This window comes from Artemia franciscana, chromosome 4 (assembly GCF_032884065.1).
Source record: "Artemia franciscana chromosome 4, ASM3288406v1, whole genome shotgun sequence".
NCBI lineage: Eukaryota > Metazoa > Arthropoda > Branchiopoda > Anostraca > Artemiidae > Artemia > Artemia franciscana.
The window spans coordinates 32406941-32424545 of record NC_088866.1 but is presented as its reverse complement, the minus strand read 5'-3'; the positions used below and the strand labels follow the sequence as shown (position 1 = coordinate 32424545).

At 34.8% G+C, this 17605-nt stretch overlaps 2 protein-coding genes across 2 annotated transcripts in view; both read left to right on the top strand.

Moving 5' to 3' along the window:
* Positions 1–781, top strand: part of LOC136025748 (myosin heavy chain, non-muscle-like) — a 63252-nt gene extending 62471 nt beyond the window's left edge. Inside the window, exon 9 of the mRNA XM_065701735.1 lies at positions 673–781. Coding sequence (XP_065557807.1) covers positions 673–781 — 109 coding nt within the window. The remainder of the gene's footprint in view (positions 1–672) is intronic.
* A 15741-nt stretch (positions 782–16522) lies between these two features.
* Positions 16523–17569, top strand: LOC136025747 (lens epithelium-derived growth factor-like). The gene has a single exon (XM_065701734.1). It carries the CDS (start codon positions 16523–16525, stop codon positions 17567–17569), a length of 1047 nt encoding a protein of 348 aa, XP_065557806.1.
* Positions 17570–17605: the final 36 nt, after the last annotated feature.

The following is a 17605-nucleotide window of genomic DNA, read 5'->3' as shown; positions in this document are numbered from 1 at the left end:
AGATTTTCCAGTCCTTTAAAGTGCCTGAGTAACAAGAATCTCACTCCCTGTGTTCGTAAGGTTATACTTCGCCTTCTGGCTCAAACAGCCACCCGGCCCATACATGATTTTGACCTAACTACAAACGGCTGGATACGCCACAAAGGAACTTTGAACCTTACTTTTTACTTTGAACCTTTTTTATGGCCTCTTCCTAACCTGCACCAAGACGCCCAATGATGGATTCCCAAAAGCAGAATTTTGCAAAAATTGGCTTCTTTCATCCATAAGACATGCCCTAGCAGTCTTGAACTTTCTTTCGTTGCAACCTTAACAAATGGGACAAAATCATATTTTTCTTGCAATTTCTCGCCCTTTAGCGCAAGAATGTTACAAATCTACCATTAATTTCACCTCGGCATTGATATAGTGCTGAATAACTGTACTAATTTCCTACTTTTCACTAGAATACTCGCTTAATTTGAAAGTAGATTATTGCAAAGTCAAAGACAAAAAGGGTTTACTACCCGAAGATATTATGAACAAATTCCCAAATTCAGTACCCCGGGAAAGCTTAGGATAAAACTATACAAGTAAGCAGGGACTTATTTCAGAGGAAGAGGAAGTTCGATAAACCCGAAATATAGGTAGTCATACGAAGAGTATATTATAGCAAGCATCATAATATTTCAGCTTTTCGGGTGAGGGAAGACCCAAATTTCGTGGGAGTGGGAAGAGGAAGGAGCGTCAAAAGACGAAAAAATGGATCTTCATGGGGCCAGTCCCTTATCCTCTTCTATGAGTAGATATGACTTTTGGCACAGTTCTTCTATTATTTTGAGCCTTTTGACCACTTAATAGAAGGAGCGCGCCAAGGTTTTGCATTTTTTGTGAACGTAGTTTGCGAACTATCGCCCGAAAGAAAAGTTCTTGAACTGTTCTACATGCGAGTATTAAATATTTTTCTTTTTTTTACACAATTAAATTCATCTTCAGTTTCTTTAAACCATTTAATGAATTTTCACAATTCCAAAACTTTAGGAAAATAATTATATATTCTAAAAGAAAAATTCAAAAGATATTGTTAATTACAAATAATGTAATAAAGAAATATACGCGAGTATTACTTAAAGAACATTAGATGTGTTTAAAAAAAATTACCTTCAGATTATCTTTTTTAATTCAACAAAAAAAAAGTGAAAACAAGTCAAAATGACCTTTGGATTATCATTTCTACTTTCATTGAAAAATGAACCGTTCATTCTTTTTTCTGGAACTGAATACAATGTCTTTAGCTCAAGGATACTCGAAATCACGAACAAGTCTCTCGAAAGGAAATAAAAAGAAGAAAAGATGATATTACGTTTTCTTCTTCTCCAAATTCTGAAGATTTCCTTTTAAATTATTATAGGCAGCTGACTTCGTTTTCAATTCGGCGTCAATTAGATTTACTTGTTTGCCAATGATCTCTGATATGGTTCGGAGAGATTGTTTGGTCGGATATTTAGCTGCATCCCAATGAAAATTTGTTAAATACGCATCCAATGCACCTAAAAGCAAGAAAAGTAAATAAAAAGTAAATGGAAGGCAAAAACAAACGGGAATAGTGAGACAAAGAGAGAAATGAGAGAGAGGAAAAAGGGAGGGAGAGAGAGAAAAAGACAGAGAAGTGTAAATATGGTATTTGTATCAATTTTATTCGTCCAAGCAATATTGGTGTTTTACAGTGACTAATTAAACGAAAAATATTGCATTAACGTGCCACGGATTGCATAAGCATGAAGTGGCTATGAATTCAACAGTTCATTACTACAGACAGACTTGAACTTCGATCCTCCCTACAGATGCATTACATATTACACTAGAATGCCACATATTGCTTAAGCATGAGGAGGTTACCTTTAAGTGGTATTGCTTAAGTAATTACGCTACCTTGCAACATATTGCTCAAGCATGAAGTGGTTATATTTACGTAGTACAGCTTAAGCATTTGCGCTATCATACTTCGCAACCGTTCCGCATATCGCTTAAGCATAAAGAGGTATTGCTTAAGGATTTACACTACCGTGAACATATTGCTTAAGCATGAAGTGGTTATGTTTAAGAGATACTGCTTAAGAATTTACGCTACCACATTTCGCTACCGTTCAACATATTTCTTAAGCATAAAATGGTTATGCTTAAATAGTATTGCTTTAGCAATTATGCTGCTGCACATCATATTGCTATAGCATGAAGTGATTATACTTAAGTGGTATTACTTAAGCATTTACACTACCATATAACATGTTGCTTAGACATGAAGTGGTTAGGCTGAAGCATTTGCACTACCATATTACGCTACCGTGCCACGTATTGATTAAGCATTAAATGGTTATGCTGAAGTGACATTGCTTAAGAATTTACGCAACTGTGCCATATACCTCGAAGCGAAATTAAACCAGTACAAAAAATAATGAATAGTTACATTACAGTTTCTCAACTCATACTTAACCAAGACAGGATTTTCTACTCTTTCCAAAGTTAAGAATAAAAAAGAGAAAGAGAGGGAGTACGTGAACAATGACATGTGTCTATAAAAAAAAATACATCCAGGCATATAAACCAATTGCTCGACAGCATTCACCTCATCGTTGGCATTAAAATTGCAGAACTGGATCTAGAACACTGTATGTGCCATGGTGGGGATTTGGAGGACTTAATTGACATATTTTTGGGATTGGTACAAGAAGGATTGATGATAGGAATTTCGAAAAAGTGTCAATTAGGTATTAGGAATGTGGAAAGATACTTCCGGGTAGTGATGCATTAAAAAGGGTTTTATTTGGCAAACGGAGGGTCGGCAAGATAAAGGAAGATTATTTTGAAATAGAGAAGCGTTTGTAAATGGGGCTTAAGTTCATTTTTGTTGTGAGTGATTTTGTATACTTTTTTTGCTATCATGGCCTATGCGGATCTGTGCTGAATATATTATATTCTACAACCACTTAGTAAAAGTTTAGGGTATTATGCATGACATCCGCAGACTATCATTCTGTCCGCACTATCTTATCAATGATTTTAACAGTGTCGATTGGCCGATATTATTTTTAGTTTCTAGGATCGCCGAGGTTGGTTCGAGGTGGTTACAGTTGGTTTACCGAGGAGATTTACATTAGAGAAACTAATAGTAATATGGCGATGTTTTTAGATAGAAACAGTAAATTTGCACAATATTCAGTGCATGTACTTTTCCAACGGTTTGTACTTCTTGGATTTTAGTAGATTTCTTTTTTTAAAGTGAATACCACATTTTTAGGTGTCTGTAATTGGTACAAATCTTTTGGCAAAATACCACAAATGCTGTTTTTAATCATGTATTATCTTTTTTCTTTGGTGTGCCGTACAAATATTAAGAATCTTTAGGTGTGCCACGGAAATATTATGAAAGATTGACACTGGAACAGAAAAATTCACAAGCTTGACAATCGTCAATCCAAAGAGCACAATCTTGTTACGGGAGAAATCGTCGAAAACCCAATCAGAACTGGCAAATGTCAATCTCAATAATCACTGGAACAGTATTTCGTTTCTATTTTCATGCTGGGCTTTTATCGGCAAAAAGGTATTTTTTTTTTTTTTTAGTTTTAGATTCTCATTTGACAACCATTTCATAAATAAGCGATGCGAAATATGTGGCTCGGTCCCTCTTTCTAGGGATTAATTTAACAAACTTTTTCCACAAAACAAGGTTTTCAAAGAAAAGTAAAGAGCTTCATAAGCCAAAAATGAGCAGAAATAAATCCAAATAATCTTCCAAGCGTAAAACTACAACAAATCACAAACTATAAATAAGTGAAACTGAAAACGAACAAAACTACAATAAATAACCCAGTCAAACTCAAAAAAAGCAAAAAGTAACATAAGTAGGGGTGACAAACTCCATGCCCTCTCAAGACCGGAACATAACCGCAGTTTACTGAAAAAAATAAAAAGACAAATGACTGTGGACTGTCAGTTTTAATATACATATACTTATATTTATTCCTTAAAGTTTTGATTTTTCTTTTTTTTTATTAAAGTAAAAGAAAGTAAAAACATTTAAAATGTATTGTTTTCAGTATAAAAAAGTGTCCGAGAGCAATTTTTACTTAGTTGTCATTGACGTGTCAGTTGGAAATTTTACTTAGATTACGATTTATTATAAAATCTAAAAAAATTATCTGAATATTTGCTCTTTAAGGCTTCGCGATAAATTTCAAGTTGAACCACTCTTAATTTAATTTGTTATATTTTGTGCTTTGAAACTTTGCCTTTGGACACATGAATCAAACGTAAAAGTATAGTAATTGGGATCGTAGTAAGGAGTAGGGAACTTGAACTAAAACGTGTGGTGCCACTGAACAGGAATATGGTCAGTCAAGGTTTTTATATACCAAGGACATAAAAAAAAAACAGATCAAATAACCCTGTTCGAGTGTTTGAGCTGAGTTCAGGAAACCATCAATGGGAAGCTAAATACAACTGTCCATGTACAAAAGATATCTGACCTTTAAGTTCCAGAGGCCCCTCTCATTATGTTATTATTTCCTATAAGTCTTCTTTTGACCTTCCCCGATCCTACTCGAGGTAGTTCTGCTTTTTGTCTGGCCCCAGTTGGATTGCCGGAAAGTACAATTTCGGCAACTGTAATCCATAAAACATGAACTAACTATCTTAACATTCCTTTCATTTTATCAAGGGAAGCGCAATAGCGCTGCCTCAGTAAAGGGCGACGGGGGCACAGTTTATTTTTTATTTTTTTAGACCAGGGCACTTTGTATAGAAGGTATTATCGTATAAAAGGGACTCATTCAATATGAAACTGAAAGGACTAATTCCCTTTTTAACAGTGAAAAGTGATTGGAGGGCAACCAGCCTTCCCCACGCCCATCATTTCCGCAAACACATCCAATAAAACTTTCGAGATAGGCATTTTATTCAGCTAGTTGAAAATCCCAGAAAATATGTCGTTGAGAATGACCCCCCCCCCCTACAGCCCTCAGGGCAAGAGTTGTAAGCTATACCATGGGGACATATAAAGCTTTTTTATAGAAAGGGTGGCAGCATAAGCTTCGGAGGTGGCTCATTGGATTGGTAATCAGAAATTTTAGTCTCCTTTTTAGGAGTCAAAGTGATCAGAGTGAAGCCCCCCCCCCACACACACACACGCACTTTATATTTTCCATAAATGCATCTGATAGAAATTTTGAGATAGGCGGATTTTTTGGGGGGAGGGGGGAATGCACGATTAATCTATATAGCAGAAAATTTGTGATTTAAAAATATGGTATCACAGGACTTCAAGAAGGGGAGGGGTTACCCACCTCCTGCATGTCTGCGTCTTCCTTTCGATAAAAAGATGGATCGACTACAAAAAAAAAAGTCATGGGGAACAAAACTTCCAGAGGGCTTTGAACTTGAGCTTCCATAAGGCTTTGAATTTACGGACTCCCTCAAATTCCATAAACCGAAGCAAAATGGCTAATACCAATTTTTAGTTAAAGAAAAGAGTTTTCTTTTCATTATTTGCCGTAAAGTGGAAAATTTTATTATGGGCATCATACCTGAGAGCCAGAATGGGAGGAACTGTCCCAATTAATAAGTACGATTCACCGACGCTGCACAAGTAACCTGGCTCGCGACTTAACATACGATCATTTATTTATATTAGTTCATACATGGAAATAAAACGGTTCTAATAGGCCGAGCAAATAACAGCCACAAATGTTAAGAAGCCATAATTGTGTGATACAGAGGTCCACGACGTGCTTTCACTGCAATAATTTTCCGGTTTTGTGAGAAATCTTTTTGCTAAATAAGTTCATGAAAATGAAGAAATACAGTAATCTTTGTTCGTGTTGAAAAACAAAGGAAGTGGATGTTAACGCCATTTTTTGGATTAGGAATTCCCCCTATCAATTACTGACAATCTTGACAAAATGAAAGGAACTGTCAAAACTAGTCAGGTAGCAGGGATATGCTTTTCTAGGTCAAAAACGAACGGATGACATGGGTAAAAGAAACCTTAGAAATTGACTGCTAATATGATGCAAACGCCAAAAGGTGATTCAATGATTCTTTGTTGCAATAAATGTGTTGTCTTGTGAGACCATATTTCGCTAAATAAGTTGATAAAATTAAGAAATATAGACCTGAATTTAGTGGGCTTTTTAAAGCTTTGACTTTATGAAACACTTATTACATTTTTCCCTTTCAGACATTCAAAATATTTATTCCAATGAGACAAATTTTGGGCTAAATAAACTGATAAAATTGAACAACAGAAGATACAACACCAGAATTCAGCATTTAAACTTTCAGGCTTGTGAGATATTCTTTTCTATCCTTTTGACTTTTTCTGCACTCGGAATTTTCGGCCTTTTACGAAAATATTTTCTCTAAATAAGTTGAGGAAACTGAAGAACTATTACTAGAACTTGAGGGCTTTTTGAAGCTGGGATTTTATGAGACACTTTTTACATTTTTTAAACGCTGAAAATGTTTATTCTAGTGAGGAACTTTTTTTTTGAGGCTAAATAACCTAATAGAACTGACGAAATAAGACCCGGATTTGATGTTTTAATTTTGTAAGACGCTTTTTTTTACTCTTTTCGTATTTTGGTACGGTCAAAATACAAGATCTTGAGAGAAACTTGTTTTGGTAAACAAACTAATAAAATTGAATTAACATGGCCTGAATCTAGAGGGCTATTTAAAGCTTTTATTTTTTCCAATACCTTTTTTATAATTTTTGAAACACTCAGTATTTATTCTCATGATGCACTTCTTTGGGTTAAATAACCTAACAGATTGAAGCAATAAGACCTGAATTTAGTATTTGAAGTTACAGTTTTTGAGAAACTTTTTATTTAGTCTTTTTTTAGACACTTTAAATGTAAAGTCTTTGGAAATACTTTTTATTTGTAAGTAAGTTGATGAAATTAAAAAAAAATAAGACTTGAATTTAGAAGGTCGTTTGAAATTTTAGGGGGCTAAAAGTAGAAGAGTAGCTCCAGCATTTATACTGGGGGGTAAGAAGGGGTCCATATCTGGATAGTCAACCGGCATGGTCTATACAATATATTTTTTTCCATTTTTGGGGGGAGGGGGCAATTGCCCCCTCCCTCTCCCCCCCCCATAAAAAAATGCCCCTGCTAAAACGTAAAACAACCACTTTTTCATTAATCCGGCAAATTTAAGAAAAATGAACTTATCTGGCTTCAGAATTGTTTAACTGTAACGTACTTAAAATATATCGAAATATTTGAAAATAGATTCGATTAAAATATAATGAAATTAGAGAATAAAAAATTGAATATATAAAATAAAATTATAATTTAAGAATAGAATAACAGTATATTATTTAAAAATAGAAATAAATATGATTGAGACATCCGTCTCCATGCTGATCTTCCTTTTAATTTGTCACAATTCGATGTCTTGAAAATCACTTCAACATGGTCCCATTAGCACGTGCAGCAATTTCAAAATTGGCTGACATATTTTTCTGTTTGAGCAAATACTTTATCGTTAGTATCCGACATCTCTTTGACAAGAAGAGGACTTACTGTCAATTAAAGATGAACAGGGAGATAAAAAAAGAAATACTGCAAAGATTTGAAAAAAAAAATTCCCAGCAAAAGAAACTTGCACCAAAAAGGACTGATAAAACGTCATAAAAATAAAGAAAAACAAAAAAAAAAGAACTACTGCATCAAAGGGAAAATAGACGAAAGACCAAAAATACAAGCACCTAAAAATAGAAGAAAAGAAAAAATAAAACAGAATGAAAATTTGCTGCATTATTTCTAAAATGTGAAACGAAACGTAGGCACACTAATGCCAAGTCGAAGCACATGTGCCACAGAAGCAACACCAGTGCCCAAGAGAGTTTACAGATTTTTTTTTTGGGGGGGGGGGGTATTTTGTTTGTATGCTCATATGCATTATTATTGCCTTTTTACGAGTCGGACAAAAATTTCAGGGTGGGGTCAAACCCGGTAGCCTCCCTTGTAGATCCGGCCTTGGCAGTGCCAACTTGGCACTGCTGGGTTAGCCTAGGTCAACTACATATGAGCAAAAGAAACGCAGCCTGCAGAACTAGAGCGTGGGAGGCACCCCTATGCACTTATACAGGCTATATTGAGGATTGATACCACTTACGCTGCTAAAAAGTATATGTACACTCCTTATTTTATGATGCAATTTTAGCTTCGGAGAATCCTTATGTTGTAAGAGTTATGTTGTAAATCTACCACCGGTAACAATCCGATGGTCCAGTTCAACCAGCCTAAAATTCACTCACCATCTGACGGTAAGTCTTCTAAGCCAAAAAAAGGCCTTTAAGAAACACTTACTAATTATAAACTAAAAAAAATATTAAAAGTTAGGGATTAAAACTTAAAATTTACGTTTAGGAAGAAAAACTATTATTTATTTTTTCAATTTATTATTTAAAAATTCGTAATATCTCTGGTGGGAGCTGTTCCTTTATTTCTTTTTTTAGGAAACAATAGATTTATTAAACTTGTCTATTCTCAAGACCAGAAGGTTAAGTTCATGTAATTGGTGACATCGCAAACCTATCTAAGTGAAAAAGGGGACAGGGTTCTCAGGGACTAGAAACACTTCAACATTCAGCTCCAAAACTGATTTTCCAATTTTTTACGGTAATATACCATAATTCTGTATTTAAAATGATGGACCATTCATAGTTTCAGATTTTAAGAAATAATGATCATTTATTTTTCATGAGTGCTATTCATCCTTACATAAAACAGTTTTACCTTAAACAAATAAAAAATAAATGAAAAGAATAAAAACTAATTTAGTTAAGTAAGAGCTAATTTAGTTAAATCAAAGGTGCTTAAAACAATGAGAGCTCTTAAGCCCAACCTTAATAAGTCTATTGGCTTGTCTTAGCAAGCGAAAACATAACAATTATTCTTCGCTCTTGGGCAATAACTAAAACACTGGATATGCGTTGACGTCTGAGGCTCCTAAAATAAAATGGATGAAGTAGCGTTTCTGGCATTCATTCGGACTGGTATTAGAGCACTAATACAAGCTTTAGAATAGCCTAAAGTTTTAGGCTTAGTCCGCCTAAATTTTTTCATCCCCCAACCGTCCCCCTAGATTTTGAAAAACACCTTTTTATCATTTTAATTGACGAGAAATTTTTATTTGATATTTTCACTGAAAAAAATCGCAGAATCTAAAGAATGCTTCCTAAATTTCGAAAATAAATTTTGCACCCCCTCCCCCTTAGATTTTGAAAATGAGTTCGCACCCACCCTGCATTTTTGGGAATTGGCACCCCCTGTACGGTTTAAAACTCTATAGTTCAATTACAAAAAAGTGTGCTCCCCCGCACAAGCAGACATCTATGCAGGCATCGCTTGTGCTTCAAGCACTATCTTAAGATATAATTAATAAGCTGAGAAGGTTAAATTTTATCGAAAATGTAATCTCTTTTGAACTCATCCCCTATCTTCAACATATAGGCTCTCATGTGGAGGATCATTTAAGCTTGTACCCCTATAAATTTTGTGATCCTTACCACTGTCTCCGTAATTTCTTATGTTTACACTATAATTTGCTTATTTTCAGGGATTTTTTTGGTTTTGTATTCCCACCCAAAATCACTCTAAAACTGAAAAGATAGTTGGTATAGCAGATAGTTGATTAGGTGTAGCATTTAAACAGCTGCAGCAGATGGCTTCATCTTTGGATCTGACAAATTCTTTTGTCAGACAAAATTCTTTTTGAATTTGAGCAATAATGGGAAACGCTGGACGGAATTTGAATTCTTAGGCTCCTTAAATAAATTGGAATTATTCAAGGATGATCCATTAATCTGTTCCGTATCTTCAGTCGGAAACATTTAAATTAATCCACCAAACAAAACGGGGCTTAAAATAGCCACCATTATAGAGTGAACGCACACGGATTTTCCACGACCGCATTTACAGGCTAATGATAATTTCACATTCCGTCATACAACCTATAAATCACCATAAGTAAGTCGGTAAGATTTAAATTAATCTGCCAAATAAGACAGGGCTTAAAACATCCACCGCTATGGAGTGAACACCACATCAATTTTTCTTGACCGTTTTTACAGGCGAAGGGTGAACTACGTTGTAGAACCTTTAACACGACCAAAAGTCTTATGGAGCAAATTTTGTCCGTGACCTAGGCAGTGACAAGAACAATCGTGCTCTACATAGAACTTTACGTGGTGTAGGTTTGTCATGTTATGGAAAAGTAAAGATAAATGCGACAGAACAGAAATTCGAAGGATCCACTTATAGATAAAAAGAAAAACATTAATAAACTTTTCCTAGACAGCCTCCTTCTGACCACATTAAATCGTCATCAGAGCTTCAATCTCCATCTCTACTCCACAAGAATAATTTTAAATAATTTGCTCGTGGTGATTTTAGACTATGATATGATTTTATGGATATCTAGCATGAAAGGACTTGTCTAAATATTAAAAGCTATACTTAACAAAACTTGTCTACTTATCATAAGGAATTACGCAAGGGGTGTGAAAGCCACTTAAAACTGTTCTAGCAGTGCATCTCAACTCACCCTAATAGAAAAACCTCAGACATAATAGCTAAAATTGCCAATTACACAAAGTCTTTTTTAAGCAAGTGTTTGTGCCCCAATATCAAAGAGATTTTGAGTCAAATACATATTTGTAGTAAATATAGCTCAAGTTCGTAATTTTCCGCGACACCGCCTTACAAGGTTCTTTCAATTATGTGCGTTTCTTTATGTGTTACTCTATAAGGGTTTTCTATGTTTATTAGTGTTCCCTATGTGTGTTTTCTTTTTTTGACTGTTAACTAAATAAGAGTTTTCCATATTTTTTTTTATTTGTTACTCTACAAGTGTTTTCGATGTGTTGTATATACGTATTTTCTATTTCTATTTTAATGTGTTTTCTATGCGTTACTCCACGCACTATACCATAGTATTGTGGATGAAAAAAAAAATCAGAAACTCTTTCTTTCTTTGAAAAAGTTTAAAATTATAATAGCATAACTCAAAACATTTCCATGTCCAGTCAGGCATATTCTTAGATCTAGATTCTTAGAACATAAACTTTTGGAGGATCTTTCGTTTTCTCCAAAAAAAGAAGAAATATAAATTACATTAGTTGAACTTACAAAATAAGTCTCCCGTGTTTTAATAATAAAAAAAAAAATATATTTTCACTTTGCTTTACAGGTTTTTACTACCTGTGGCTCAACTCAGTTTGGCAAGTCCGTTTATAAAAACTCACTGTAAAATAATTAGATTATTGCATAAATGTATAATAGGCCTACTGTATCTTAGTAATAATTATTAATAATAGTAATTACTTCGTTAATTCTTATAATACAAACTATTCTGACTTTTAAAGCTTCGGCTTTATTAAACACTTATTACATGTTTCCTTTTCAGACACTCAAAATATTTATTCTAATGAGACAAATTTTGGGGCTAAATAAACTGATAAAATTGAAGATACAACATCAGAATTCAGCATTTAAACTTTCAGGCTTGTGAGATATTCTTTTCTATCCTTTTGGCTTTTTCTGCACTCGGAATTTTCGGTCTTTTAAGAAACTTTTTTCTCTAAATAAGTTGAGGAAAATTATTATGAATCAAATTATTATGATATTATAATAGAATAAATAGTAATCTTATAAACTATCACTAATTACTATTGACTTATTAATAGTAATTAATGGATTATTAATTATATATAATTAGTGATAATATTCCTATTATATATTACTACATAAAGTTCTATTATTATAGAAATTAAATTAATAATAACGAAAAAAAATAGCATTACCTGAATTCAAAATTTGTTTCACATGCTTGCAAGGAATCTTGTATATTTTTTTTACCTACACACATTTTTCTTTGATTTTGAAAAATCGTGAATTACAATCTACGCCAACAACATTTGTTTATCACAGACATTCAATGAAATAGACCATCCTGGGCAGTGAAGGCTTTTTAGAAATTTTCAAGATTATAAGTTTGAAAAATCGAAAAAAAAAGTGTTAAACAACCGTCAGTAAATTATAGATGGCGTGGACAGGAAAGATTTTATATTTTTGAACGACTACTGATCATAATTTACTACAAAATATTTTGCTAAGACAAAAAATGAATAAAAAAATCGTAAAAATGCAACAGCCAGCATAATTCAATAGTTCTAAACCAATTGGCTAATTCAATGACACATTGATGAGGCAGCCATGGCTTTCAGAAATTTTCAGAATTAGATAAAGTTTTATTATGCATAAAAAGGGTTATTAGGAACTAACAGTACATTGTAGGTGGCTGGGAAAAAAATTCAATTTTATGAAAGATTGCCGATCTTAATTTTTCCGGCATATTTTGTCAAACAAATTGTAAATGCAACAGTAACAATAATTTGAAGGTTCTAAACCTATTAGTTATCACAGAAGTTTTTTAGAAAGCATTTTAGCCCTATTCGGGTAAAAACAGTCTTGCATCACTTTTCAGTGATGCAATTTCATTTTTTATTTTAAAAACGGGACTCCAACTTTGAATTTATGTGTGAATGAGTCCAATCTTTATGTTCCGTAATCAAAATCGGTTTATTTTGAAGTATGATCTATGCCAAAGCTATCACAGAAGCTTTTACAAGGCAAGAAATGGAGTTTGCAAATTTTAACAAATTATGGATTGCAGGAAAATGAGAAACATTATATTTTTCAATTATGGCCTCTCTTATGCCTGGGGCAAAATCTTGATTATCCCCCCGTTTTCCCATAAAATTCTAAGGCCAAATTTTAATGATTTCTTTATTTATCAACAACTTTTTCTATTGGTTAATTACCTAATAACTTATTTTGTTAATTATTATGTTAATTTAATTATTATCATTATTTAATTATTTTTTATTTCTGAATTTATTTTATTTTTTTATTAATTCATAATTTATTTTATTTTTATCATTTAAGTGTTTTTATTGGATAATTTACTCTTACTTTATTAATTATTTAGAAATTACTTTTATTTATTAACTGTGCCTTCTACTTTATTTTAATAAAAATAATATTTCAAAATTTTCAAAATAAGGAACTTGCGCCGGGGCAGGTGCCCCCTCTGTAGCCCCGCCCTAACTGCCAATGGTCACTTGCCCCTAGGAAAACTAGAAATAGCAGGGCTCCTACGCCCTTTTTTTCTGTAAAAAGTTCAAAAAGTGACTTAGGGCATGAAAAAAAGACCAAATTGTGACCAAAATAATATCAGTTTACAGCGTCAGAAGTACATCTTCTCGAATTCTCAAAGACGTTATTCCATCAATCCAAAGTTTTTATTTTTCATTGTGCTTCTCTTTGTCGTATATTCCTATCTACTTCGCATATAACGGTACAATGAACCACATCAAAAAGGGAACCTTTGATTGGTACGATATAAAAAAAAAAAAACATTCAGATACATTTGTCGAACTAAACGGCGTCACCAAACTTGTGATCAATTCTCCTTAGACTTCTTTTTCAGCTGCGATGCGGTGAGAGTTTGCTTTGTTTGTGAGTGTTGTCAGTCTTTTTTCTGGGGCTGCAACGTCTTTGATATGACAATTCATTTCATCTCTTACTGCCCGAAGACTTTCCAGGATGGCATGGGCCACTCTAATGTCTTTTAGATTATTGCGGTCGATCTTTTTTTAGCCCATCAGCTCCCTCTTTCAACAAACTGTCAGCAACCTTTTGCTTTGACGTACACCTTTCTCGTTGTGTTTGTAGGTCTATCTGCGGATTTGACAGTTCTTCCTTTCTTTTTTGTAGCTCTTCAAGCAGTTTAGCATCTCCTTGGTCAGATTCCCCCTTCCCACAGCCACCTCTTGAACTTTTCCACATTCATGCTAAGCTTCAAGATGGTTCATGTAACTGGCTCAAGCTCCCCGTGCAAGCTTCATCAGGTCATGTGTGATAGGAACGTCCTCGGGCTTGTCTCCAAACATGTTCAACCCGTCAGCAACTGTCAGCTTCACATTCAACATTCTTTCTGCCATTGCTGCTCTCTGTTCGGGAGCACCTTAATCTTTCTTGATATTGAGAAACCGATCTCAACATCTGCACGTTCATAGGATAAACAGAGGGCTACTTTGACAACACCTAAAAGGTATAGGTACTTACGTTTCCCAAACAAATCTTCACGATACAGCAAATTGACCCAATATTCCTGAACTCTCATCATAGCTGCAAAGTCTGGATCCTTCTCAAGCTCCACGAGCTTCCGCTCTTCATCCAAAACATCTAATCTTGATACACCAACTTACAGTTTCGTAGCTATGAAGCCAGTTTCTTTCAAACTCATAGCTGTTTTTCTCTCTGTGTGATGAAATCATCTGAAGCTCTTCAAGAGTCTGGCACAGTCGCTGTTGGAGATGTATTTTAGCAAGTAGGAAGCTGAAGCTCTGAAGTGTTCACGTACCCTCGTAAAGAAAGATTTCTTATGACGTTTTTCAACATCTTTAATGTAATCATAAGACAACACGATATCCGCAAGGCTCTTCATATTTGACGAATCCTTAAGTAGTTAATCATCTAGCATCTTAGTAATTATTTCAGCACCCTATTCGTTCAAGATACACTCGGATAGCACTAGCATGAGCTACCTTAGCTCCGCATACAAGAGATGGATCAGTGGCTTATCGTGCTGAAAATTTTCAGTGAACTCTACGAAATAGTCAGCACTGTACGCAACCAACTACAACTCTGCCTTCATGGTTTGATTCTTACACAGCTTTGCAATTAACAAGTACGAGTTCGAATTCACAAGTCCTTCGTTTTCCTTAGGGATAAACTTTAGAAAGTACTCAATCAATGGTTTCCATTCCAAAAGAACCCTTCGCAAAGCTGGGCCAAGTGTAGGCCATCTGATGGACACGTGCTTTATAAACCTTACAGTTGTTACATTCATTTTTGCTATATCTTCCGAAAGTCCTCTAATCAAGCCCGCCAGCCCTGCAAGAAATAGCACACTGCAATAACCAACAGTGAAACATCGTTTGCAATAGCTTTTAGTCCTTTTCAGAAAGCATTATGGACAATATGGATCTTATATGTCCTAATATCTAAAAATTCTTTGCTTTGACCTTCAGTTATTTGAACCTTTTCACTCTTTGTCAAGCACCGAACTTTTTTTTTATTAAAGAAAGGTCCGTCACTCCCTATCATAGGAAGGTTTCTAAGGCTTAAATTCAAGTTTTAAATCTTCTGCTTTGGCACGGCCAATGAAATAGGTAGCTAAGTGACGACTGACAGTCCTGTTCACTTTCTCAGACCAGAATCTGACTCGAAACTGAAGCTCTTTCTTACTATCTTCATTTGTCTCTCATCAAATTCAATAACGTAGTAGGTACCATTTACATCACCCAAGATCATCCTCTTAAAGTGAGGCGATAAAACGTCAGCTATGATGTATGCAAATCAGCTCCAAGAGCAAAGTTTTTGGGAATCCAATCCCCAAACATAGCTTTGAAGGTGGTTGCAAAACCATCACAAGATACAGCAGGAAGATTTGACGAGACATAGAGATAAGTTCAGCTTTCAAAGTATTGCTATTCAAACAAACGAAGGGTAGCTGAGATTCAGAAGGCAAAGAGTCTCCACTAGCGTTAACGCGAGATGCTACTGCCATCCGTAGCTAAAAAGGATCTAACTTATCGCGCACGTTTTGCCAATAACTTTCTCTCCTAGCATGCATGCTCCAGAGCATGCTAGAGTAGCTCAATGTACCGATACACGAGCAGCAGAAAAATGCAAGAGCATCACTGAGCACTTTAGTACACCAGTCTTTATAGGGTCGACCGGTGGGATCATCTTTTGACAGCCATTCCTTCAAAAATTCGCGCTTCCACATTGTGCAGGTCTCACTTTAGTATAAAGTTACTAAAAAAAAATAAAAGGAAAATACAATACCGGCTCAATTTCATGTAAAAATCAAAAACAAAATCTATCTTTTCTTTACCAAACGTTTGATCCAGAAAAACAATACTTCCATTAAAACTGAAACCTTTAGCCTACATTCATCTAGGTTACAGATGATTCTTTAGAAAGTTTTATACTAGATGAGAGATCAGATGTGCCACCACATCAAACCTCGTGAGTGAGGAACAGGACAGGTTATGCATGAAAAACTACTAAGAGGAAGACAAATGGGATCAACATTAGAATTAGTACTGAAATAGCTTTCATGGTGTCAACATCTAAACTAATCGGATTATTTTTCATTTTCACAGACCTGATAGTCTGAGGTATGAATTTTAATCCCACTTGCTAGATCTCGCAGTATTTGGCAAAATACCAGTTTTAATTAAAACTTGTGTGACGGTTTATCAAGGTGTCAACATCTATTGATTTTACATATTTGTTATTCTGTGGACTTAAATTGAATGTAAGGAGAGAGGGAGAGGAAAGAAAAAGAAACGAGAGGAAGGAGGAGTGAGTTAAGTTAGCCAGTTCTGAAGTTTGAAATGAGCAAGTTCAAGAAAGGGGATTTGGCGTTGGCAAAATTTAGAAATTACCCGCTTTGGCCAGTAAGAATTGTAGACGTTAACACCCAATCAGAAAAAGCATCAAAGTTTCTAGTTTTCTGTTATGGATCCCATGATCTTCAGACAGTCTTAGAAGTAAATTTAGTTCTCTATGCGGAAAAGTCTAAAAAAGCATCACATAAAACTGAACGGAGCGTGAATAAGGCATTTCAGGACCTGGAGATTTTCCCGGATATCTACTTACAGTATTTAAAAAAAGCTCCCTCCGCTCAAACTGGCTCAAATTCTGAAAAATCATCGGTAGCTGTTCTTGTTGAAAAGTTAGTTTCTACGGAACAAGAGTTAGCACAAACAAAGCAAAATATGCTCAATGATATCGGGAAATTGGTCACAGAAAAGGTAGCACAAAAAAATAGCATCAACCCAGTTACTGCTGAACAGATAATATCCCAAGTTTATGATGGATTATCAGTCGAATATAATGGTAAATTTGATAAAATTGGCAAAGTACTTAAGGGGTTAAGAGCTCAAATAGAGTCGCTGGAAAATCGTATTACAAAAATGGAAGATAGACTTGACGAGTATCAACAAGAAGCTCAGCTTGATTCCCTTGTATTCGTAGGGGTCAAACAGGCCCCTGGTGTTGACCTTAAAGTAACAATGCACAATATAATAAAGGACAAAATGGGCTTGAGTGCTCTTATGAGTGATCAAATTCTTTCTATGCAACGTTTTCGCTTACCCAACCCTACAGCTCAGATTAGTGATGAAAGTCGAGTTGCCCCTGTGATTGTCAAATTTTCTAATAAAGATGTTGCGCATACTGTCTTTAAAGCGAAGTCTAAGCTAGCGAAATCTGGTGTTTTTGTGAATGAATATCTCACGAAGCAGCGCAAGATTATCCTGGACAGTGCTAGAGATAAGTTCGGAGCAAAGAACGTTTGGTCGGACCAAGGCCGTATTTTTGCTCGCCTACCAGGTGAAGCTTCTTCTAGGAGGCTTAGGAAGGTTGAAGATACCTTCTAGATTAGTATCTTATTTTATTTCTCGTTTGTAGTATTT